Genomic DNA, 25,800 nt, shown 5'->3' with positions numbered 1-25,800 from the left:
AGATCTTCCTCTTCGACCGTGTCTACAGTCACCTCCAACCCACCCCCCCCGTATCACACATTCAAGATCTTTTTAAAAAAATCTATCTCTTTAACCACGTATTCAGTCACCTCTTTCCAACTCCCAATCTCCCTCTCGTAACCCATCCCCTCCTTTGTGAAGAGCTTTGAGATGTCTTAGGCTCTCTGGGACGCTACCCTGGATGAAGGACGCTGTATAAATGCAAGCTGATGTTTGTTTGTTGTTTGTTTCCTCTGTGAAGGGCGCTGTGTAAGTTCAAGTCGTCATAGTTGTACCTTGACATATGGAACTTCTTCATGGAAAAGAATTATTGTTGAGCTGCCAAGATCCTCCGAGATGATAAGGAATTGTTTGTGTGGTTTATTTTTCTGAGAATCTTGGCAATTATTCCTGGCCACCTCCGGCAATGACACCGCAGCACAGGGGGAGAGGGTAACATATGGTGCAGAGGGTTGGGGGGGGGGGAGGGAGAGAGGGGGGGCGGGGGTGTGGGTGGTGTCCACGTTATTCTCGCTCAGAGATACGCCATCATATTTACTTGACTGGAGTGAGATAATAGTAACACAAACTGTGAAATTAACCCTAATGGATGGATCAGAAGGCACATGTGATAAACATCTCCATAATCCAGAACAGCTCGCTCCCTAAAAAGAAAACGTTCGTGCTACGAATGCTTATGAAATATCTTGTTTGTTTTACTCCTCTCCTATTTCTTTCCTCCTCCTCCTCCTCCTCCTCTCTTTTTCTGGTTGCAGTCCCCACGGGTGCCCCCTCTTCCTGTGTGCTTAGACAACGAATGTCGAACCGACTCAGCCAGAGGAGAGCATCGCCGCCTGACGCTGCCCTCGACATTTCCAGGAAGGAGTGGGGGGGGTCATACGCTGGACCTCGTGCTTAGAGCGCTCGTCTCGTAAGCGAGAGAGAGAGAGAGAGAGAGAGGACCCGGGTTCGGTCCCCAGGCCTTACTTTTCCAAATAATAATAATGTGGTCACTCAATCCACGGCTGTTTGTGCGGGGACGTCGCTGTGCGCAATTGGCTGCCGCGTTTTGCTCACAAAACACACAGTCACTGCACTTTACTGTGTATCCCGTGAAGCGCTTTGAGACGTCTCGAAGACGCGATAAAGGCGCTGTATCGAATGCAAAGATCATTGTTATTATTAATTATTATTATCATGAATTACCCTCTGAGTGAAGACACCCTCTCCACATCTATGTAACACGTGTGTGGGGGGGGTGGAGCCTGGCTGCCGGTGAGGGGGCGGAGCCTGCGTGGCAGGTGAGGGGCGGAGCCTGAGTGCAGGTGAGGGGCGGAGCCTGGTTGCAGGTGAGGGGGCGGAGCCTGGCTGCAGGTGAGGGGGCGGAGCCTGGGTGCAGGTGAGGGGGAGGAGCCTGGGTGGCGGTGAGGAGGCGGAGCCTGGTTGCAGGTGAGGGGGCGGAGCCTGGCTGCAGGTGGGGGGGAGGAGCCTGGGTGCAGGTGAGGGGGCGGAGCCTGGGTGCAGGTGAGGGGGCGGAGCCTGGGTGCAGGTGAGGGGGCGGAGCTTGGTTGCCGGTGAGGGGGCGGAGCCTGAGTGCTGCTCCAGTCGGGGGGGTGTGGCTTCAGTGCGCCTGCGCGTGTCTGGCTGTTGGGGGCGTGGCCGAGCGAGCGGCGCGCAGTGGGGGCGGGAGCGGTGCAGTGCGCCTGCGCGGCAACGGCTCAACGGGGCTAACCGTCGCGAAGGAGGAGGAGGAGGAGAGAGAGAGAGAGGCGGAGACGGTTGGCGAACTGTCATAGGAGGCCGCGACCCGGGGGCCGGTCACCGCCTCACACACACACACACACACAGGGCTCTGGTTCATTGAGATTCAGCCCGAGGCCTAGGCCGCCCCCCCCCTATCCCCGGTCTTTCCCGGAGCCTCGGCCTTGCCTGGCGCTGTGGCACCGCCCGAGGAGCGTCCGGAGCGGGGTAAGGGTCACCAGGTGCGGCCTGGCTTTCTGATCGGCTTTTACCACTGCAGCAAACACAACAGAGCGGGTTCTTTCCCCCCCCCCTCCCCCACACCACCCCCCCCCCACCCCCCCAGGGACTGTGCACGAATAATAATAATAATTAATAATAATTAATAATAATAATAACAAGCGTCGCATTTGATGCGGAGCCCTCATCGCGCCGTCGAGACGTCTCGAAGCGCTTCGCGAGGACGTGCGGCGGAGCGTCGGCGGCTCGGAGACCGCTGAGCCGGGCCGACCCCCCCACCACCCCCCCCCCCCGAGCGAAGCCCTGCGGAGCGAACAGTCGGGGGGGGGGGGGGGACTGTTAATTTGAGCCCCGAGTGGGGCTCGAGCCCCGGCTTGACGCTGGCCGGCGCCCTCGGTCCAGTTGTCCAGGCAGCGAGGCCGGTCATCAAGTCAATAAACAGCCCCCTTCGCCTTTGGCGGCCGAGACGTCTCGAAGCGCTTCGCTGGGTGTGTTGTGAACGCGGGGAGTGACCGCGGGGTTTTTTTTTGTTTTTTTCCCGCGGCGCCAACGCGCGACGACGACGACGACGACAAAAAAAAAAGAGAAACCGGTGAAGTCGTCTCCGCTGCTGTCGGGCCGGAGGCGGTCGGTGGCTACCGATCTTCGGCGGTGGGGTTCTGTCGCGGATCTCCACCTCCTCGGGAGCTCGCGTCGGAGAGCGCGATTCACCCGGGAGGTTTGCGGAGGAAAAGGCAGAAAAGTAGAAATTTCGAACTACGGCGGCTCGCGCTTAACGTGGCTTCCCAGCCACGTGGGTCGAGGGTCCCGGAGCGCTTGACGGGGGGGGGGCGGAGCGCGGCGACGAGCCGGGGGGAGGGGGGGAGGCGACCGTGAGCACAGTCGAAGAGGAAGGTCCTCAGGCGCGATCTGAAGGTGGGGAAGGAAGGGGGCAAGGCAGAGGGATAGAGGGAGAGTGTTCCAGAGTTTCGGGTGGTCGGGGCTGAAAGCAGCAGCACCGGTGGTGGAACAGAGGGCAACGGAGGACACGCAGGAGGCCGGAGCCAGTCGAGCAGAGGCAACGGGATGTGGGTTGGGGAGTGAGGAGGTCGGAGAGGTAGGGAGGTGCCAGGGCCTGGAGGGATTTGAAAACGAGTGTGAGGTTTTGGAAATCGATCCGTTCGGTGATAGGGAGCCAGTGGAGCCCGGCGAGAACTGGTGCCATGCGGATACAGAGTTTATTACGGGTAAGTATACGGGTGGTGGAGTTCGGGATCAGCTGGATTTTGTGGATGGTGGAGCTGTGGGGAGACCAGCGAGGAGGGCATTTGAATAGTCTCAACTTTCCACAGGATGGGGAGGGAGAGAAGATGGAATAGAGCTGCCTTTTCTAATGTCAGTATTGCATAAACATTAAAATTAATTCCAGAATTGGGGCTTCGAGTGAGAACTGGGATGCACAAAAGCATTTGAGTGACCCTCTGCCGATTAAATCCTGTGAGTAGTAAGTGCCGAAATAGCGGTGTGGCAAGTTTCGGAAGATATTGATGGATTACTGGAGGGAAGTCAGCTGCACGTCTGTGATCCGATCCCTGGAATTGCACGACCTCATGAAGCTTCAAAAATGACATTTGAGTGGTTTATTACCATCATCTGAACTCGAGGATTTTTTTTTATTGCTGCCTTGTAATCACTTGCTTGTATCTGCTTGGTGGATTTTATTAAGTTTTAGGCCCATTTCTGGGCTGTCAGTGGTGATCCATACGGATTCTAACTTGTCATTACACTCTTAATGTCATCGTTGGAAGATGACAAGAGTCGCACAAGTAGATTAATGGGGGCTGTACGTTTATTGAAATGTAATCTGCAGTTTATTGGAACTTTCTGCATCCAGTGTGTATATTAAATATACTTTATTGGGTTTTAATTTTAGGAATATTTCTAATGTCACCTCTGTAACCTCTGGTGTTCAGGGCATGAGATAATTACTGCATTGAGAATTTGTAATGTCCTTTTGAAAGATTCTATGTAAAATATGTATTCTAGTAGTAGTTATTGTCTGATAGTTGGCACGTAAAATCCCATGCAGGCTTATATGCCATGATTATTATAACAGGGCATGCACTGGTCAGCACTTCTGCATCATAACATCATCCTAAGTTTACTGTGTGGCTTTCCTGACGTGTAGTTTTTCCGTAAAGGTGGTGCCCCTTTAAATGAGTCTGAGAAAATAACATACGTGGTACCAGGCAGATTTGAGAGGCTTGGCAGGCGGGTGGTTATGAATGGTTTGGGTTACATTTTGGCAGAGCGCTGTGCTGTAACCCAAATACTACTCCACTGTTTGTAGTACTAATGCTGTGTACTTGTACTATTGACTGGCTTGCTACTACTGTTGGGAATCTTAGCAGTTAGACCCTCTCCCGCCTCCCCCCACCCCCCCCCCCCCCCACACACACACATCAACACACATATAAACGAGCATATAGATCTCTCAAAACTTCAAAACCCTCATAAAACTTTTCAACCATGCCTTTGGTCAACATATTAAGATCTCTGTTTTCTCCGCTTAGTGCTCCCTCTTATAGCTGCGCTCTGGGATGCTACCCTGTGTGAGGGGCACGATAGTCGTCGTTGTTTATCACTTCAAGATGTTCGTCATAAGTGGAAGGCTTATTTTTGTTTCGTTTCACTTTGATTTGATGGAACTAATTCTTTAGATCTGAGTCTCAACCAAACTCCTTCTTCCACTTGGAAAACAAATCTATTGCTAAGATTTCTGAGTGTGTTCAGTTTTGGAACAATTTGTGATACGCTTCCCTGTTCAATTGCATTTTTCAGCAACTTTAAAGCTTGTTGGAAATGTCCATGGTCCTGTTTGCTGCCGTTGTGCGTGTCCGCGATGGCCTTCCACTCTCCGCGTCCACCGACTATGAACATAACAAGGGAGTGCAGGAGAGCAAGAAGCACCTTAAAGTGTTGTCCAAGAAGCTAAGCCAACTGCCTGACCGATGTACTCTACAAGCCGTGCACTACAACATACAGTAAGTCTGTCAACACCCCTTTCTTCTCCTGAGCACACTTTTGTTTTTTGTCAAGATATTGTAAATTGCAAACGGTATTACGTTGTCATTGGCAAGAACTGGAACCCATAATCTCCCATCGTGGAGTCCTAAACCTCAGTGGTTAGAACACTCGCCTCGCAAACGAGAAACCTTGATTCAATTCCCACCGAATCGTTGGGCAAGTTTCCTTACTCCACACGCCTCTTGTTTACCCAGTAATAAGTAGGAACCCGGGTGTTAGTCGATAGCCGATAGCAGAATGTAGAGAGCAGCAGGTGACTGTGCCACCTAGTTTGTGTCTCAGTAACCAGTTTCACAGGATGCCAAGTGAATTGATGGCCAGTATGTGGAGGAATCCACTTCAACCCGTTCACTGGACTGGGTTCAAGCAGGATGCAATTTGGAACGTGTGCAGAATCCCTCATCTCAGCCAAGTGTAGCGATAGATGCCAAAGGGAGGAGAGAGTTAGGGATGAGTCACTCTAGAGTACCCTTGCGGTCTTTATTTCCTCCCAAAAAAAACTTTCAAGTGACTGGTTTCAAGAACGTCATTGGCAGGAGTGCAAATACAGTAACGATTCAAATTGGATTCAGTGGAGAACATATATTTTTCTTGCTCAGCCAAGGGTTGAAAATGATTAATTGCTGCTACATATCCCTACGTCTCCATCCCTCTTCTGCAGGCAAGCAGACATGAAGAGCCTTGCCTGTCAGCAAATGACTTTGCTGAGGTGTCTCAGAAATGTAAGCAGCCATTTAGAGAGATCAACAACATCCAAACTAATGTGGTTTCTATTTTGGGGGCTGATTCTTGGCGTTGTTGTCACAAAGAGTGGAAAGTCACTGGCTTAACTGGAGACTCAAGGTTGCAGAATCGATTTTTTTTTTGACAGCAGGACTATTTTGTCTTAACAGCAACAACTTGTGGTTATATAGTGCCCATCATGCAGGGTAGCGTGCTGGAGCACTTCAAGGTTAAGATCATATAGGACGGAGGAACATTCGTAAATTCAAACTTAACCCGGAAACCTATCTGTCCGCCCGTGCAGGTGGACATTAAATAATGCATTACAATAGTTGAAAAGAGAACGGACTTTCTCCCAGTCTCCTGGTTATTTGTTGAATATTGCCAACCACCATGTTTTTCCACAGTCACTACACTCGTTACTGTTACTGAATAATATCAAAATATCAAGACGTTATAGGTGACAAACACACCCACATACACGGGTCTTCTTTGTAAGGCTCTTTCTTTCCCCCACGGAATGTTTTCAGTTTAGTAACTCTTAAACATGACGGGCAACAGGTTTCTGCGTGTGTCAGACACCCGGCTGATCCCCCAACGAAAAGCCCTGACACAAACATACCCGAATTCTGTGCTCTTATTAAGCATGAGAAATGTTACTGGTTGCTAACAAGTGGAACAAAACTATGTAATCCTAAATCTAGATTGATGTCTTCCGGGAAGCCTGTTCACAGCCCCCCCCCCCCCCCCCCCCGTGTCACCAAAGGGGTCATTGGTGTTTTGATACTGTGAGGTTTTCGTATCACCGTCCTCTGTGTGTGGTGTGGTTTGAAGGGAGAGAATTGAAGATGTGCCTGGAGTCCTTTGTTGGTTTGGGGGAGGTTTGTGTACAATAGTGAGGATGTTAACACTGCTTTTGTTTGCTGTCGTCATCGAAACAGATCTCAAATTAAATAATTCTTAACAAAAACAGGCTTGCTTGCCCATTGTGCCAAAGGTCTGTGACTCCCAAGACTATGTTCGGCTGTTTCATTAATCATCTTAAATGTACGTCGTTAGTGCAGTTCCCACCACAGACTGAGGTCAGCCTCAACTGCATTTTGATGTTGTTTATCTTAGCAGAGGGGTTAGTCGGGGTGGGGGGGCGGGGGGGGGAGGGGGTGAGAGTGGGAAGTGATGACTGTCGACTATTTAATCCCAAACTGATGGTCTTGAAGTCAAATAGAGATTTTTTTTCTAGATTTTTTAGGATATGATGCCATTTTCAGTGATGTTAATACTTGTATTCTGGCCTTTTACTATTGATCCCGCTTTCCAACTTTTTTTCCCCTTAGTATTCTTGCTCCTCTTTGTTCCCTTTTCCCTTTTGAATGATCGTTTCCCCCACAAAATACACAGTCACTCCACTTTACAATATGTTCTGTGAAGTGCTTTGCGACGTCTCAATGACCTGATAAGGCTCTTTATCAATTGCAAGGATTATTATTATCTATTTATCCAGCGTCACTTGTAACGGAATCCACATCCTGATGAGTGTCAGTGAACTACTTTCCAACCCAAATCTTTCAACCGCATGTCCACTTTTATTTCCAGTAATGATTTGGTACATTGCTACCGCTATTGTTTTATCTGGTCTCCACTGATAGGAGTATTGTTCACATAAATACTATACCAAGTACTGTACTAATTTTGAGGCGGTCACGGATCTTTAGGGTGAAATCTGCACTGGTAGAGTCAAACATGATGCATACATGAGGGAGAAGGGAAAAAGGCGTTTGGATCTGAGGGCTGCTGATAGCTGTGGAGCCAGACTTGAGAGGGGAGACAACGTGCCACAACATTTTAAAGGAAGGAGTCTTGGTGGATGCAGCTTATCTGGTTTATTTCACTAACAGCACTGCTTAATGTACACTCCATTCACTACCTTCCTAAATTGCCACTCGTGTGTGAGTTTTGAACGGGAATGTGGATAAGCTTTTTGACTAGGGGCGGGGTGGGGAGAGCTCAGAATATTTTGTGCCTACAATAAGGAAACCCCTGCGCAGCGATTAGCACAAACCCTTCACGATTTCCTGAACCAGGCTTGACCATTGCAGTTATCCTTAATGCTTCTCGTGCCTCCACAAGGTTAGTTTAGTCATCAAAGTCTCCAGTCTAAGACCTTCCTAATCTATATGCTTCTGGTTTAACATTAAATTCTGCTGCTTATCTTAACATTAAGTTAAGCTAAGCACTGCCTGATACTGCCCGCATGAAAATGCAAGTTGTTGTCGTCGTCGTTGAATTATTTATTTCAGTGAATATGCTTACATTTTTCACCGTTTGAGTATTCATCCATTCTCCTTCTCTCCCCCCTCCCTCAGTTTCATAAGCTCATTAGGAGTCGGGTATCTGATGATCTGCAATGAAAACTATCCGAATGTCCTCGCTTTCTGTTTTTTGGACGAACTACAGCGAGAGTTCATCACCTCGTACGACACAAAGAGGATAAATGCCGCTGTCAGGCCTTATTCCTTCATAGAATTGGGTGAGCTCACTTCTAAGATCTATTCACTTCCATAAATTGAGTGTGTGGGAAAAGTAATGGTAATGTGTGTCTTCTAAGTGTAGGAATTACTGGAGGAAATGGACAATTTATTGCTGCGTTACTAGGACAGAGACTGATGCCTGGAAAACAACTTTCTTTACTGCTTCTACCCTGCCAGTTTTTTTTCCAAGTTTCTCTGCTCTCCTAAAAGCCTTTGACTCATTTTACCACCTTCCATTGAAGTTCGCAACCACAAACCCAGGTTGTCCTCTGATACCTTGCCCAAATAGCTTTTGGAGTATTGAGCCTTGACAGTGCATGTTGATGGGCTATTTCACAACACTGCAGCCAAAGACATAATAATAACGTGGTCACTCAGTCCACAACTGTGGGGCACTGCTGCGCGCAATTTCTGTTGCATTTCGCCTATAAAATATCCCCTCGATCCACTTTACAATATATTCTGTGAAGCGCCTTGAGACGTCTCGACAATGTGATAAGACACTGTATCAAATGCAAGGATTATTATTAAGTCTGATCCTGTTACAGTGCTGACAGAAATTTCATCTGGTCTCAACCTATTGTCTTAAAATGTAAGATGGTGCTGAATTTGATATAGTTCTTAAATTCAGTATTTATTTATAATCTGGTTTTCCGCAGCTCTTTTTAAGAACCAGCTTCCAAACATTAGAAAAATTTGCCTATTTCCTATTGTTTTTTACTAAACTACCTTTTCCCCACCCCACCCCCCTCGGCTCCCACCCCCAGCTCAGGTGCCCAGCCAGCATTTTGAGCGCTTTGAGACGTCCTTCCGATGTGAAAAGGGCGCTGTGTAAATGTTAAGTTTCAGGAAGGCAAACACAAAAATATTGCCCATGTGGCCATCAAGCGTTTCTGAAATGGGGCATCTGCCCCTCAGCAGCCAAAAGGTTGGAGCACTCTGGTTTAAATTATGGCAGATCTTTTTATTTTCTTCATATCCTTAAAAACCCTTACTTCCCAAATGCATCTCTCCTTGTTAACCATCCCAATTGATTCAATACATTCCACATCCACAAAACTTTTTATCACAGCTTCTTGCCTTGCCCTCTCTTAGATACGTCTTGGACAAGTAAAATCAGAAAGTTACCATCGTTACTGAGGGAGTATAAGGATGTATGAGGGGAAAGGGCAAAAACGTCCTCCGCTTAGCAACTTATCATCAAGTATTTGTTATTAGTTGTGTAAGTACTGTTGATTTTCAAACAATGTGTTTCCCTTTAAACCATAGATAATTTTATACAGAAAACCAAGCAGAGATACAACAGCCCCCGGTCCTTATCTACCAGGATAAACCTCGCTGATATGCAGACGGAGATCAAGCTAAGGCCATCCCATCAGCTAACGATGCTCGATCTCGGAACGGCGAATGGATCAGCCAATCTACCTTCTCCGCCGTACAAAGGAATCGGTAAGATACTATCCAGCTGTAGCCTCTAAAGTATATATTTTACTTCTGTGCTTGTCTAGTTTCATGCAACAGAACTGTGTTGAATGTGCATTACAAAATACTTCTGTGAAAGAGTTTACGGTAAAGCATCGTGCTTAGCCTTGTTTTAACAGTATACCATGCAGTTTTCTTCTCAGCGATGCTTTTGATCCTCAATATACCCCATGCACATCACATCACTCTGACTAGCTCACACTCCTGCTCTGAAACCAGATTGTCTCAGATGGAGTTTGCGCAGATCGCGTGACATACCCCCTTACACCCTCATCCCCCCCCCCCCCTTTTCTGGTTTCTTCTGCCCTGCCTTATCAGGTGTGTCTGCTCTTCAACCCATTGTCGCTTGCCCCCAATCCTATATTACCCTATTTCCTACCGTCTTCCCTTTTCATGCAAACAACGTGAATATAGTTGCAATTATTTAAAATAAATGAGTTATCAGTTGAACAAAGGAGATTTTAAGAGTTAAAATGTTTAGAGAGTAAGTCCGTGAGCTCAGGAGGAATTTTAGAATCAGGGCAGGTATTTAACGTGTCACAAAAGTGGCACGACACAGGTTTGGACCAGTAATTCCCTGCACATTGAGTCTCTTGAGCTGAGCTGTGGAGTGAGATGATGCCTTTGCCCCGGGGAAAGATAGAAAATCAAAGGTTCAGGTGTCCAGCACTGCTCTCGCGAATCTCTTAGTATGCGTCTGAAGGCTGTTGTTGACTGAAGATCTCATATACATCACCACCAACAACCATAACTTGCATTTATATAGCTCCTTTCATGTCCCGGAGTGCTGAATAGTGTTGGAGTCTGATATCAGGGCGATGTGAGGAAACTGCTTGAGGGGGAAGCAGAGAGAAAAAAAACTGTGCTTAACAATATAACATTTGCTTCTGGTACCACGCTTACTTGGCCAGGTGAATTGTACAAGTAAGATAAACGACGTTCAAGGCAATATGGACCGTTAAACATATGGGCTGAGGAGCCCCGGATAGATATTTGATAAAGGTAAGGGCAAGTGAGAGAACTTGGATTCGATTCCCGAGCAGGTTTTCCTTACTCTACACTCCTCTGGTTACCAACCAGTAAATAGGAACCCGGGGGTAATTATCCCTTCAATAAAAAGAGTTAATAATTTGGTCAATTAATCCATGACTGTTTGTGGGACACTGCTGCGTACAATTTGCTGCCACGTTTTGACCATAAAATATACAGTATATTCTGTGAAGCTCTTTGGGAAGTCTCAAATACGTGATAAGGAGCAATATCAAATGCAAGAATTATTATTAGTATTATAACACTGTCTGCAAAAAGGTGGTTTTAACTCAGGAATAAGACTTTGAACAGTACTTTACACTCTGTACTTAAAAGGTGCCATAAAAGTGCAGCTGCTGGAATTCAGAACTGGTCGGGCTGGAAAGGAATGTGACCCCAGATCTTTGTTGCCCTCTTCAGAAGAAAGAGGCCCTGTAGTTAATTCTCAGCGTGTGCAAACAGATAGGCATCAGTCGATATGGACTGTGAGCTGATCACCTGTGCTGGGTTCCACAGTGCCACTGAGATCAATCGGGTGGAGTGGGAATTGATAGCTTTAATCTGAAAATGATGTGGTCAGAGGCAAAATGGGTTTGCTCAGCTGGAGAGGGGGTGGGAGTGAATAACACGGCTGAAATCCATTCACCGTTTCAGTCAGCAACGCAGGTGGTGGATTGAACTGTAAATCCAACCACTGGACGAAGCACGGCCCATTAGTTCACTCAAAATGAAGTGGAGTCCTGTAGCTCAGTGGTTAGAGCACTCGCTTTGCAAGCGAGAGACCTGGGTTCAATTCCAGGCAGGTCAAAACCTTGGGCAAGTTTCCTTACTCCACACACCTAATAATAATCCCTCCAAAACAAAAGCAATAATAAATTGGTCATTTTTAATCCACGACTGTTTGTGGGACATTGCTGTGCGCAATTGGCTGCCGCGTTCACCCACAAATATACAGTCAATTCACTTTACAGTATATTCTGTGAAGCGCTTTGGGACGTCGAGAAAACGTGAAAAGCGCTATATCAAATGCCAGGATTATTATTATTAAAATAGAATAAAGAAACAGGTGCTGGATACGGTGTGTGTGTATTGCCGTCGCACTAACTATGTTTATTATCTAATAACTGATTCAAAGAGGGTACACAAAAATGGCTGTCCAGTTTGCTATGAAATGGTCACAATAATTGATGAGAGCATTTGATTTAGCACCTTATCACATTGTCGTGTTTTGAGACATTCTGACGTGATAAGGTGCAATAAAACAAAAGTTCTTTCCTCTCTCGACATAATTTACATTTAAGTGATTTTTTTTATAAGCTCAGCGAGGGTTTGGGGCAGAGGTGAAGTGAGCAAAATTGATCCCTCTGGGCAGAAATGCACCTCCGAGCAGCTGATTACAGAGCACTCTCACTTTGTGATGGTGAAGTCCGCAGATCAAGCTGTTCCGCCTCCCTCCCTCACTGAAAGAGAGCGTCTCAAGGACATTGTGGTGGAAAGTGAGAGAAAGTTTCAGAAATTCATAGACGGATGACCAGTTAAAGTGTATAAACAATGTTCATTGCAACCTGGAAGAGAGGGCAAGGCATAAAAATTTCATTGGGTGTTTGCAATGCTTTTTTTCCTCTCCCTTTTTTTTTCCTCGGTTGTAGGATGTTTGTTAGATGTTGATGAAAAATAATATTAAATTGGTCACTCAGTCCACGGCTGTTTGTGGGATGCTGCTGTGCTAAATTGACTGCAGCACTTCGCCAATAAAATACACAGTCAATTCACTTTACAGTATATTCTGTGAAGCGCTTTGAGACATCTCGAAGACATGATAAGGCGCTATATCAAGTGTAAGGATTGTTATTTGTGAGAATCATCATGAGTTGCAGAACACTTTTTCAGCGTAGAATACAGTCGAGTTGGAGACAAAGGGATGTGAAATGCCTTTCAGAAGCTTTTAACCAGAACAGATAGAACAGCGAATAGAAAAATACCACAGGCATGGTCTTGTATGTTTAGATTCTAAGAAATTCAACAACTTTCGTTCTAAGTCGGGAATTCACACAAGTATAATAAACCGGGTCACTGCTGAAATGGAAGGTAAGAGACAGAAACAAACCAACTAACCCCCAAGTCCTCAATGGGTCACCTTTTTGCACGGCCTGTTCTTTATGCATCAGTAACTTTAGATGCACTCACTCATCCGTCAGGGATTCTACATTGACTAATTCAGAATTCACTGACTCCATTGTCCCATCCTATGTTGCGGACTTTGAAACTATCAATTCCTCCTTTCAGCCAACTTCTCATTCGCACCTGCCTCTAGATAGGATTCATGACCCGGTTTACCTTCTGAGTAAAGTAACGGCACAGTTTGTACTGTAGAAGCAAATTGAGATTAGATGGGTCTGAACTAATCTAGTCACACATACATGGTTGATTTGTATCAGGAAGCATTGTTCTTCTGATTATGCCAAGATCCAGATCCAAGCATCTCTAGGAAGGATTTTCTGCTGTGTTTACAGTTTTCCTATTCCTACTTTGGGAGTTTGCTGAAATAAAGGAAGATTGTGCATTTTTATAGCTGCTTATCACACAAAACGCCTCAAAGGACTTTACGATAATGTGGAGTAAAGTGACTGTTTTGTAGGAAAACAGAGCAGCCAATTTGAGCACGTAAGCAAGGTTCACAGACAACTGTGAGACAAATGACCACTTTATTTGGAGGTTCTTTGGCCAGGGCAATGGAAAAATGCTTCCTTCTTTTGAAGAGTGTTACGGGGTCTCCAATTAAAGTATGTGAAAAACGGCTCTTGGTTTAATGTTTCATCTCAAGGACAGCACCTCCAACAATACAGCGTTTTCCCAGTACCCGAGTGTTGGTGAGCTCTAACATCAACATCCCGCATTGAGGCATGAGCCCTTAGGCTTCTCACTCAGAGACAGGTATGACCACAAATTATGACAGCGACATCTCAGAACAAAAACCTTGGCCCTCCTGCTTTTGCATTTCCGTCATTTACAATCTCTCCAGAGCTGCATTTGCAGAATTTATTTGAGTAAAAAAAATGTTTTTTAAGTTTAAAAACGAATGAGTGGAACAGAGCGGTGGGTCACATTTGCCAACCTCTGACCGTACCTCACTCCCAAAGCAGCCGCACAGAGCTGTAGATTTTCCATCGGGGCTCCATCCATTTTTAGCAGAACTGGAATAAATAGAACTCGTCAGAAGGGTTTTTGTGACTTTTCTGGGATTCCAAATGCTGCTTTGATTCCTCTCACGGCTTTTCACTGCCAACGAGCAATCAGTCTTTATTGTGCATTTCACTTCTTGGAATACATTTGAATTTATTATTTGCAGTTGTTTGATCCCAGTTGTTACAAGAGCAATTTCTGAGGTGACCTCATCACATTGTAGCGTTTAATTGAACGAGCTGTCTGATTCAGCATCGCAGGCTTTTGGCTGCTTGCTTTCTCCCCTCCTCCTCCTCTCCCTCCCCCAATTCAAATGGAGATTTCAGGCTGTTGTGTGGACCGGATTGCTTCAAATCTATGAAGTGCCTTGTGTAGGGGAAGCGGTGAGGTGGTGTGTATAACACATGGGCCATTGTGTTAGATGGCAGTATTACACAGATCTCCAAGGCAACGTGGATACAAGCACTGCACTACATCTCTCGAGGACCTGTCTGCATATTCAGGTGGATGTTAAAGATCCTGTGTTGGTTCCTCAACAAACACTGGTATCAGTTTTATGTAAATTCTTTAAAATGGCGATGTTCAATGTGAAGATTATAACTCTTGTTAATTATCACTTCCGTAGAATTTTCCTACGGATGTCCCAGTGTATGATTAGCTATGGTTGAACATCACGACTCTTATTCCCCTCGTACTTCACAATTTGGTGGAGCCATTGGATCTGCATCTCCCCCTTCCCCCCACATACCCCTCCACCCCCCACACCAACCATAGTTTGCTCCATCTCAGTGTCAGCACTCCGGTTTGATTCAACTGTTGAACTCTTTGACTGGAACATCGCCAGATTGAAAATTTCACTAACGTGATGATTAACACCAGTGGTAACTACCCCAGATTCTTAGCAACAAGTATTCCTCTACTCACACCTTCTGTGTTTCTTGTTCCTGCAGCTCCAAACCAACGACTAGAGCCAGTGACACTGCCAGGAATCATAGCCTGTTTATTAAGTCTGCTGTGTGGGGCTTTAAATCTAATCCGTGCGTTTCACGCCATGGAAAATATATTTCAGGTGAGATCCGTCTACAGTCTGTAACATTTCCACAGCAGCACACAGTAATAATCATAAATCATACATGTTTTTGTCAGTGTTTTAGATCTCTCTTCCCAAACCACTTTATCCTCACTCTCTCTCGTCTCCCTCTCTCTCTCCCTCTGTCTTCCACTCTCTCTCACTATCCCTCTCCCTCTCTCTTCCACTCTTTCTCTCTTCAATAACCTACTGAAAACAAATTGTTGACAGTGCTTTAGGTCAATATTGTATAATCTCTCATGTCCCTACTCGGTCAGTGTTCCCTGCAGTTTGTCAAGAGGCAGCACCCGAGGTTAACTCGGTTTGGAATGTATTCCAGGACAGTAATAAGTCTTTGAGTTAAGATAATGCAAACTGCAGCAATGAAGTTTAGCACACTCTCCAACCCAGTCGAGCACGCTACTCCAGTAGAGTCCGTTACGCCTTAAAATAAGTGTAATCTAACATTCCTTGACGTGTACGTCTTTGACTTCTTTGAGTAGTTTTGCTGATACAGATGTAGCAAACAGACAGACAGGTCAGCAGCTCCTGCATCGTTTTGAGCAGAAATTGAATTGTACATAATTTGAATAGCAGTGAATTTAGGAGTTAACTCATTGCAGGTTGGATATGCCATTACATTTTACTACATACTTCTTTACCAGTCAAGTTTAAAGCACTGTTAGTAAATTGATCACACAGCATGCAAGCGAGAGGACCCTGGCTTGATTCCCGGGTGGGGTGAAACCTTTGCCAAGTTTCCTTACTTCAAACGCCTCTGTTTGCCTAACACTCAAGAGGAACTGGTTGTTAGTCGATTGGTGGATCGCTTTCCAAGAGTAATAATCCCTTTGAAAAAATAAATAATAATTTTGGTCACTCAATCCACAATTGGCTGCCGTATCTTGGCATTAAATATAGTCAATTCACTTTACAGTACATTATGTGAAGCGCATTGAGACGTTTCAACGATGTGATATGGCACTATATCAAATGCAAGGATTATTATAATATTAAATATGGAATCTGGAATCAGATCACGGTGATTCTGCGGAATTTCCTTCGACGTAATCTAGTTTGGGAGCTAAAAGTTTACCGTGGGAGTCCCAGGCTTCTTATGAAATCAGGCTTGAAAATGAAAGTTTTAGATTACTATATAAGTAGAATATTTGCATATAAGGACATACAACCATAGCACGTTTTACAATGGTCCTGTCAATTCGCATTGCTTTACAAATGCACAGTGAACGGATCAGTGACATCAAGAAGTCGATTCAGTTGAATATTACATAACGGCTGAGTTCAATTCAATATATACAAAAGTGTTGATGTTTTGAATGTTTTCAATGCAATCTTTCCCCAGAGTTAGCCTCGGGGGGGGATTGCTCGCTGTCCAATAAATTCAGCAAGTGCATTTAATGAATAACATTGCAAATGAAATATGTGCAGAATAAATCTTAAGATCTCAACAAAACCAGAAGATGCTGGAAATGCACAACAAGCCTAACTGCTCCTGAATGAGAAAGAAAGGTTAACAATTTTTTTGTGGGGGTGAAGACCCATAGTATAATAATAATCCTTGCATTTGACATGGGCATTTGAAATACCTCCCAAGCACTTTGCAGATAATTGCTGTTGAATGTAGTGACTGGAGATGAACAACAACAACAACAAGGTTCCATTTATTGAGCGCCTTTCACGTCAGGAGGAAGTCCCAAAGCGCTGTACAGTTGGGTCAGGACCCGAACAGTGGGGGGAAATGGTCAGGGTGAGGGAAGGGAAGGGAGGGAGCGAGGAGGGGGTAGAGAGTCGAGAGGGGAGCTGAAGGCACGGTCAAAGAGAAAGGTCTTGAGACCGGCCTTGAAGGAGGAAAGGGAGGAGGCGGCGAAGGCACTGAGGATTCCAGAGCCTCGGGGCTGAGAGGCTGAAGGCCACCGATGGTAGGGCAGTTGGGGCGGGGGATGTGGAGCAGAGCGGAGCCAGAGGAATGGAGGGTACGGGCAGGTAGGTAGGTAGGGGGATAGTAGGTCGGAGAGGTAGGAGGGAGGGAGGCCGTGAATGGGCTTGTAGGTGAGGATGAGGATCTTGAATTTGAATGACATTTTGAATGGCAGGTTTAAAGACGTTTGCAAATTAACTATCAGAATTAGAGGTGTAAATTAGAACAACAACAAATTACTCTTGTATAACGTCTTTCATGTTGGGAGGACGTTTCAATAATACCCTTATGGAAAACATTAATGCAACAACAACAACTTACAGTTACACAGAGTCTTTCACCTCGGGAGGACGTCCCAAGGCGCTGGACAGTCAAAGATGTGCACCTGAGCTGAGGGTCGGGAACAGGAGGGGTGGAGGGTAGGGATAGGAGGGTGATCAAAGGCGTGGTTGAAGAGGAAGGTCTTGAGACAGGCCTTAATAGAATTAAATTTAAAGTGGTTGTAAATATTAGCATTAATGGCATTAAAAGTGAAATATGGTAACAGTAAGCAATAAGAATGATTCACAAAGGTAAATGGTGCTAGGAATGGAGTGGCGTGATCGATAAAGGATGATTTCACAGCTGTTGAGAAGATCAATGCATTAGCAAAAGGTTAACCAGCACAAGAAGATGAGTGGAAGTGAGGGCAACAAAGTCATTAGCAACTTCTCAGTCTAGCAAACAAGTGGATAGTGCTGTTTAGGCAAGTGCAGGAGGCTGGAAGTTGTCATGGAAGTGGGTGAGCACGCACTTTGGCTCCAGCTATATATGTATATGGTGTCCACAAAGGCCTGTTAGCCCATGTTGCAAAACAACGATATGATACAGTACTACAGAGGAGCTGAATCAAGCTGGCGGAGGTGCATTTGCCTCATTGCTCCATGCATGTTCCAGACATCAACCAATTCAGCACAGGCTTTGCATTGAACCATTCCAAACCATAAGGCTGTTTCCCTCTGCTTTCCACGGATACAGAAACCGTACCTTAAGACTGCGGAGCAACAGAGACCGCTATAGTAAAAATGTGTTGACAAGTCAAATCTAACATTAGAAGTGGGGGTGGGGGAAAGTGCCCAAGTGCAGAGGCCCAGAAACAGTCGGCATAGATCTCGAAGCAGCGTTTCATGCCTCACTGATCTGCAGGAATTCTTTGTGGAGGTAAGTGAACCAGTGATTGAAGCCTCTCCCTTGGATGCCAGTCTGCTTGGATTTTCCGAATGCATTTAATGAAGTTCCAATTATAAGGCTTATAAAGAAGATTAAGGCTGGGGAAATTACTGGCAAATTAGCTAATTGGATTGGAAACCCGTTTAACAGCGGGTAAATGGCGAATGCTTTGACAGGAGGCAGCGACCAGTGAAGTTGTGCAAAGAGTGGGTTCGGCGTTTCACAATGTTGATGCATTCTACGCAAAGAATGGTGGTATTTTGCCATTCGAGCATTGACTGACAAGAACAGACCCACAGGTAGTTTCAAGGGAGATTGATAGTACAGTATTTAAAGATTGACATCGTTTAAAGAGATCTGGACCGGCTAATGGAGTATGGAATGTGAAGTTGTGCGTCTTGAATCCCGTGCACAGTAAAGCCAAGTGAGCTGTTGAAGGTGAAAGAAAAAAAAGAATCTGGGTCTGATTATACCAGCCGCAGAAATATTTGGTCAATGTGCAGCTGTCATTACCGGGCTAATCGTGTGTTCTGGGATGTATCCTAAGGGCAATTGAATGCAAGTCAAAACAAGTTGTTCGTTCTTATATTGTATAGATAATTAGTGCAGCTGATATTGGAATGCCAGGTATGCTGTTTCAAAAAGAAAATGGAACTTTTTCTCCCAATAATCCTTCTGACCAAAATTCAACTGGAAATGCTAATTGATTAGTTACTCATCTTGTTGTTTATCTGTCGTTCTTGGTTGTAAATTAGCTGCTGCGTTTGACTCCCCGACAAAATTCACTTCCTTCATTTTCAATTCATGTCATCCATGAATGTTTTGAATAAGCGCGGAATAGCACGGAGTAAGGTTGGGAGTGGAAGCTTCTGAAATGCTTTGGAAATTGCCAGAATCAGTGGAGGCACAGAGTTGTGGATGGGGCCTCGTGGCAATGAACGAAGACATGAGGAAAGGATGCCACGAGAGGGCATCATTGCCAGAGCTATAATTACTGCACAATAATGATCTGTAGCAGAATGGGCTGTTGGGCCAAATAAATTGGGTTCCTAAATGCCTATGTAATTTAGTAAAGTATTCTGTCAAAGGGGTGAATAAGCTCGATGAGCCAAATGGCCTCAACTCATTTGGTCCATATGTTTTGTGAAAAGGCTGTTTTTTGTCATGCACAGTGTTGGTCTTTGGCGGACTGAGCACACGTTAACTAGACTTGGAGGAAAATTATCTGGAACGAAAGGGGGTGAGACAGCTGTCAGCGTTGGCAAGCCAGACCTGCAAAACATGGCTGGTAGAAAATAGTTTGCTGTTGTGTGCAGTCATGTTTTGTTCAATGCTTAATTACCATTGTATACGTGCATAAGTTACTGTGTGTATAAAATTATCATATATCTCACCATCCTCAAGTGACAGCTCCCACATACCTGTGCAACTTGGACCTTTGGCACATCAAGATGATTGGCACATGGCAAGTTGCCCTGTAGACGTCCTTCCACCTGAAGGCAGATGGCTGTTGAATAGCTAATGAGACAGCTCTAAGGCTTAGGTGGAAGGCATTGCCTTGTGTCCGTGTCCATAGACATATGATCATATTAGTCTTGCACTTCCACTCGACTAACTCAGGTTTGCTGTTATTCCCCACACTCTGTGCCACCATCGATGGCCAGGTTTTAAGACTTTGTGCCCAGGAGTTGCTGGAACCTGCTACAAGTAGTCAGGCCTTAAATCTGCACCTCTCAGGTGCCCCCTCTTCGCACCTGTAGACTTTCCTCTTCGACTGAGTAGGTCAGGCATGATGGGCCAAATGGCCTTCTTCTTTGCTGTAAGATTCTATTATTCTAGTTACATGCTGTTTTACACAACTGATTTTCTGTCAGCTTTTCATCTTCAGCACTTAGAAAAACTACTAATTGTGCAGCACAGTGCTTATCCATCCAGTTTACATTGCCCTTCCTACTAATAGCGTTGCAGTTCCTTTCAACATCGATCTGAATAGACCTGGGTCCACTCTCTCAACCAAAGGAAGGCACCTTGAATAATGAAGATCGCTCCTGCTCTTCCCTCCCCACCAAGAGTCAGCATAGACTGTGAGTCCAATAAACATGTAACCTTCTAACCCAGAGGAGAAGAGTGGTAGGATTTACTGTGTATCCCATCATACTGCAGTGTCAGTCTAGATTGGGCAGGTCCCCAACAAGGGGTGTATACAAATAATCTATTCGCTCTTGCCATGGAATCTAATTTGACCTAATTCTCAGACGCTGTGCCCTGGAAAGGTTTTGCTCATTGGACTGACACATTCGAGTTAATTCTGCAGCTGTATGGAGTGAGTGAGTCTTGCTGCGAGGAATAATGGTTTAATTATGCGTTAGATAGTGATAGGAGGCCCTCTGCTGGTCCAAATACCATCTTCAGTTTATTGGTAGCGCAAAGATTCGTAATGGTTGATGTGCAAATTCAACTCGTTATTTAGTCTTCATTTGGACACGTGTTTTTTTAAACCGGATATTCAAGACTCCGTGTTGGAGGGGGAGCTGTGTGATTTTTGCTAGTGTGATCATACTTCGGCACAGACTTTCATGAAATTGGTGGAATTTGGAAGTGTGATTTTAAAAGAAGTGACGATATAGATACTCTTTGATATGAACAGGAGCATTGGAATTATATGGGATTGTAATATTATTGTTATACAAAATGTACACTCAGTCCATTTTGCAGTGTATCCTGTGAAGCGCTTTCGAGACGTCTAAACGACGTGATCAAATGCAAGGATTGTTATTATTGTTCATAAACCAGAATAGCTTGGGGAGAATGCGGCAGTGTGAAGACAAAATGGTTTGATGCTTCAGTTTGACAAACACAGTGTTGCTTTTCTGCCAACAGGATAACGAGGACACATTGAACAATGTCGTTGCGTTTTTCCTCGGTACTGGTGCTTGCCTATATCAGGTAAGTCACCAGGCTGTCAACACCTAATTTCAACTAGAGTTGACGCCAATATTGATTAGAGCACTCGCCTCGCAAGTGAGAGGACCCGGGTTTGATTCCAGCCAGAGTGAAACCATAGGAAAGTTTCCTCACTTCACACCACTCTGTTTACCTAGCAGTTATTAGGAACCCGGTTATTAAGTCGATTGGCGGATTGCTTTCCGGGGGGGAATAATTCCTTTTAAAAAAAATTGGGTCACTCAATCCATGACTGTTTGTGGGACACTGTTGTGCACAAAATATCCAGTCAATTCACTTTACAGTGTATTCTGTGATGTGCTTTGAGACGACTCAATGACGTGAGGATTATTATTTTGATGTGGCCATATTCATGACCCAGGTGGACAACTTTAAAGAGCTCAATTAAAACAACAATCCCACTTCCCTTTAATCATATATTCATCTCAGAAGGAAAATTCCCCTGGAATCGCTTCATAGTTGGAGCATTGAACCGAATTCCCATCTATCTGTTCCGTGGGTGCCGGTAGATGTTAAAGATCTCCCTGTGCTATTTTGTAGGAGAGCAAGGAGATTCTCTCACCGACACTCCTCCCTCATCAAAACACACCACTAACGGATGAATTGGTTGATCATCTTATGACTGCTGTGTAGCATGTTGTGTTAGCAGATAACAGAGGGTTGGCATATGGTTCAGTGTGTCGAACATGGCCCAACATGTGGTACAGTGTGGCACCGGCTATTGGAGCGACAGCAGATCATGTCGCCATGTGGCGCAGCACGCTGGAATGTGGAATGTGGCACAGCGTGTTGGAACTTTAATCACAGCATTGGGGTTTGCAAATACGTCACTCTTTGTTTTTTGTTCATAAACGACATTCAGTCTTAGGTGTTAAATTCAATTTAAATTCTGTAGATTGCATTGGCCAGTTTTAAGATGGTTTTAAGTGGATTGGTTAAAGCGCTCGCCTCACAAGCGAGAGGACCCGGATTCGATTCCCAGGCAGGGCGAAATCTCAGACAAGTTTCCTTACTCCATACGCCTCTGTTTACCTAACACTAAGTAGGAACGTGGTTGTTAGCCGATTGGCGGATCCCTTTCCGGGGGTAATAATCCCTTTAAAAAACAAAGAAATGATTTGGTCACTCAATCCACGTCTGTTTATGACACTGCTGTGCGCAATTGGCTGCCGCGTTTCACCCACAAAATAGTCAATTTGTTTCATAGTATATTCTATAAATTGTTTTGAGACGTCTCGAAGATTGTGATCAGCTGCTATATTAAATGCAAGCATTATTATAAGATGGTGTCCTATTTTTAAAACATTTTTCTTTTTTCTCTCCCCAGTGTTACTTGCTTGTGAGCTGCAGCGGATGGAGGAATCTGAAGTCCTTCCTGATGTTTGGCTTGATCTGCCTGTGTAATTTATACGTGCACGAACTCCGTAATCTCTGGCAGATTCTATTCCACGTGACCACAGCCGCATTCACCACGCTCCAGACACGACTGAGACAGCCCCAAGGAAAAGCTCCCGATTACAATGTCTGAGAGGGCGATCGGAAGAAAATATCTTTTTTTTGTTGCTGAGGTGATTTCCATTCTGCGGGAAACGCAGGATGTTTCTGGCCGTGAATTCGTTTTTGTTTTTTTAAAAATTAATAATAAAAGTACCAAATGGAATACTTGAAATCGTAACCAAATCATCGAGCAACATCAAGCAACCAAAAGCTGACGGTTTGAAGCGGGACTTTGATAATCAAAGTTGTGAAGATGGTTCTGTCCATCGGCCCTTTAGACTTTCACCGATGCAATACGTTTATAGGCCTTTTAACTTAGGGTTTTCTTTTGATAAAATCCTGATTAATTTGTGCGTGGCAAATGTCCGATTCAAAATGTTACTTGACGTTATTCTTTCTTTGTTTCTCTCCTGATTTCTCCTTGCAAAGGGTTGTTCTCCCTCTTATCTCCAGACAGACGGTGGCCAGACACAATAGGATACAGTTCTGCAGGCGCTGGCAGCTGGTGTGTTTGTTATCAACAGGAGAAGTCGGCAGGCTATTTGGTCACAGAAGGCATCACAATCTGAGCTCGATCCTATCCTCGTCTGGCTGCCAAGTGTGCAATCTTCCCATCAGACCTGACTGCAGTGGAGCCCTAGCTGACTTTACACTATATTTATGCTGTCAGCTTGCTCAGTTGGTGTCTGCCATCTTGGGCAAGGTCGAAAAGTCAAGGGTTTGAGCCCCTTCGAGCTCATAGTCCAGTCTAACCTTCCAGTCCAGTACTGAAGGACTGCTGAGTTTCAATCCTCTGGATGAAACGTTCAGCCGAGTCCCGTCTGCCTGCTCAGATGGATGATAAAGATCATTATTCGAGAAGAGATGGGAGTTTCTCTCATTGTCCTGACAAATAATTCTGAAAATAAATTGCTTATTTGCTTCATTGTGACCTGGAGGATATTGCTGGATCCCAAACAAATTGCCAAATTTGACTACAAATACATAATTGCTACACTTCACAGCAATTACCTGTGCAATGCTAGACATTTTGGTGTTAGATACTGTACTAATAATAATCCTTGTATTTGCTATAGAGCTTTGCATATCATGGGCATGTTTCACAGCGCTTCACAAGATATACTGTAAAGTGTAGTGAATGTCGATTTTTTTTTTAAGTGTTAAATCAATCGCAAGGATTATTATGTAAGATTTTCTTTCTTATTCAGCACTCTCCCCGAACTAACCCTCACCCAAACCAAAAGCGACCGTCCTCAGCTAGGCTGCTGGAGGTTGAACAAGAGTGTTTTTAAGTTTACCGTTTTGAGGGCAGGAGGAAAGAGTCCTCATGTGTCCTGTATGTAAGTGCATTGATGTTCACTGAAGAAATTCCTGGAGCACTTTGTCCTGAGTTTGAGAATTCACTTTGTGACTAATAATGGGAGCTCGATCTCAGGTCTAAAATGCCTCCTAGCCTCGGGGCCACTTTGCCTTATAATTAGAAAGATGGTGCAAAACATTTTGAGAAATTCACCCTCTATTTGAAAGCTGTCTCTTCAAAAGCCCTCTAGAAAACCGGCTTCCAAATTCAGCCCAAATTTATAACGATGCTAAAGTTCTGCACCACCTTAAATTTATGAAATGATTTGAAGGCTATAACAGAACTCTCGTTTGAATCCCATCACTTTGTGTCAGTATCAGTGAAACAGCAAAGGTGTATAGAATAAACCCAGTTAAGTTTTCCGAGGTGGACAGATTGAGCTATGTTGCTGTTTTATGTATATATGTACACACACACACACACACAATGTAAAACCTATTGAAAGGACAAAGAAGATGTGACTAACTAGTGATCCCATCTTTATCCTTTCAATGTAAAATGTAAAGCTGCCTCTTTATTGCAAATTTAGTCAAGAGTTTTGTGCAATTGTCCAAGAATTTCAGTGTGAGCTCGAGTGTTTGCTGCAAGTGTTGCATTTAATACTCTGCCATTTCAGAATGTAATAAATGTTTTGCCCACAAAATATACAGTCGATTCACTTTACAGTATATTCTGTGAAGTGCTCTGAGATGTCTCAACAACTTAGTAAGGGGCTACATCAAATGCAAGGATTATTGCAATAAGGGTGATCTTTCAGTGTCCTCATCCAAATTCACCCCTCAAAAAAAATTGATTGGCTTGTCATCTCTTTGTGAGACAAAGCTGGTGCCTACATAAGAACAGTCACTAAACTTCATAGTAGCTTCATTTTGTGAAGCTCCTGATGAGGCATTGTATCAAACACAAGGATTATAGTATTGGAGAGCTCCAAATGACAGTATAAAATACCAAACAGTTATGTGACCAAATTTATTTGGATGCAGCCATAAAAGAAGCAGTACTGAGCTTGCAGAGGTCAGGGCAGTCAGCATTCAAATGAGAAAGAAAGATGGATCAATGTTTTATATGTTTCATCACAAACGAGGTTGGGTTGCACCCAAGCAGGTCAACCTATCTCTTTGTTTTAACTTCAGTTCACTGTGACTTCAAAGCTTTGGGATCATTATTCAGATTTATTCCAAATTGACAGGAAATTTTTTTTATGTTCAAGTAGAGTAGTGGTGCAACCTGACTTTGGGATTGAGTATGTGGCAAAAAATAAAATGTAGATTAAATTAGGTGGTCGAAAACCAGAGGAACTATATTGAGTACCAATGATATGTATGCTTTGAATGACTTACATTATAAATCATTCGAGATTTAGATTTGTAGTGTTTTTTTGCACATTGGAAGCCCTGGAGTGTATTAACAGCTTTGTTACATACCAATAGCCATCTGTTCTACCCAGGCAACACTGCCAAAACACTATGTCAATCTGTCCCAAAGCCAAATCTTCCACCTCCCAGAATTGCCAGAAGTAATTCAGCTTTTGGCTGTATAAATAATCTTGAGGTGTCACATAAACAAATTGAATGCTCAAAGGTACATTACTGCAGTTGCATCTAAATTTCCATTTCACAGAAGCTACGTAAGATGGAAAAATGGTTGTTAGTCTTTTGATGTTCTGCTTTGCAATACCAACAGTAATGTTCTTAGCAGTAATAGTTACCCGGTTGTTAGTCGATTGGCGGATCACTTTTCCGGGGGTAATAATCCCTTTTAAAAAATATAA

General features: G+C 44.5%; 1 protein-coding gene across 2 annotated transcripts; it reads left to right on the top strand.

The window, feature by feature from the left end:
- The first annotated feature begins 1,680 nt into the window (after window positions 1-1,680).
- sec22a (SEC22 homolog A, vesicle trafficking protein) lies at window positions 1,681-23,534 on the top strand. 2 transcript variants are annotated; one of them, XM_007909267.2, is made up of 7 exons: window positions 1,681-1,968; window positions 4,801-5,003; window positions 8,133-8,296; window positions 9,567-9,746; window positions 14,942-15,060; window positions 21,089-21,154; window positions 22,500-23,534. In XM_007909267.2, exons 2-7 carry the CDS (start codon window positions 4,822-4,824, stop codon window positions 22,698-22,700), a joined length of 912 nt encoding a protein of 303 aa, XP_007907458.2. In that variant the 5' UTR covers window positions 1,681-1,968; window positions 4,801-4,821; the 3' UTR covers window positions 22,701-23,534. The 2 variants fall into 2 exon arrangements, with proteins under 2 accessions (XP_007907458.2, XP_007907459.2); XM_007909268.2 differs by having other exon boundaries at window positions 1,681-1,982.
- Window positions 23,535-25,800: the final 2,266 nt, after the last annotated feature.

This window comes from Callorhinchus milii, unplaced genomic scaffold (genome assembly GCF_018977255.1).
Source record: "Callorhinchus milii isolate IMCB2004 unplaced genomic scaffold, IMCB_Cmil_1.0 Scaffold6, whole genome shotgun sequence".
Lineage (NCBI taxonomy): Eukaryota > Metazoa > Chordata > Chondrichthyes > Chimaeriformes > Callorhinchidae > Callorhinchus > Callorhinchus milii.
Note: the sequence above shows the minus strand (reverse complement) of the source record. Positions and strands in the feature narration are given on the sequence as shown.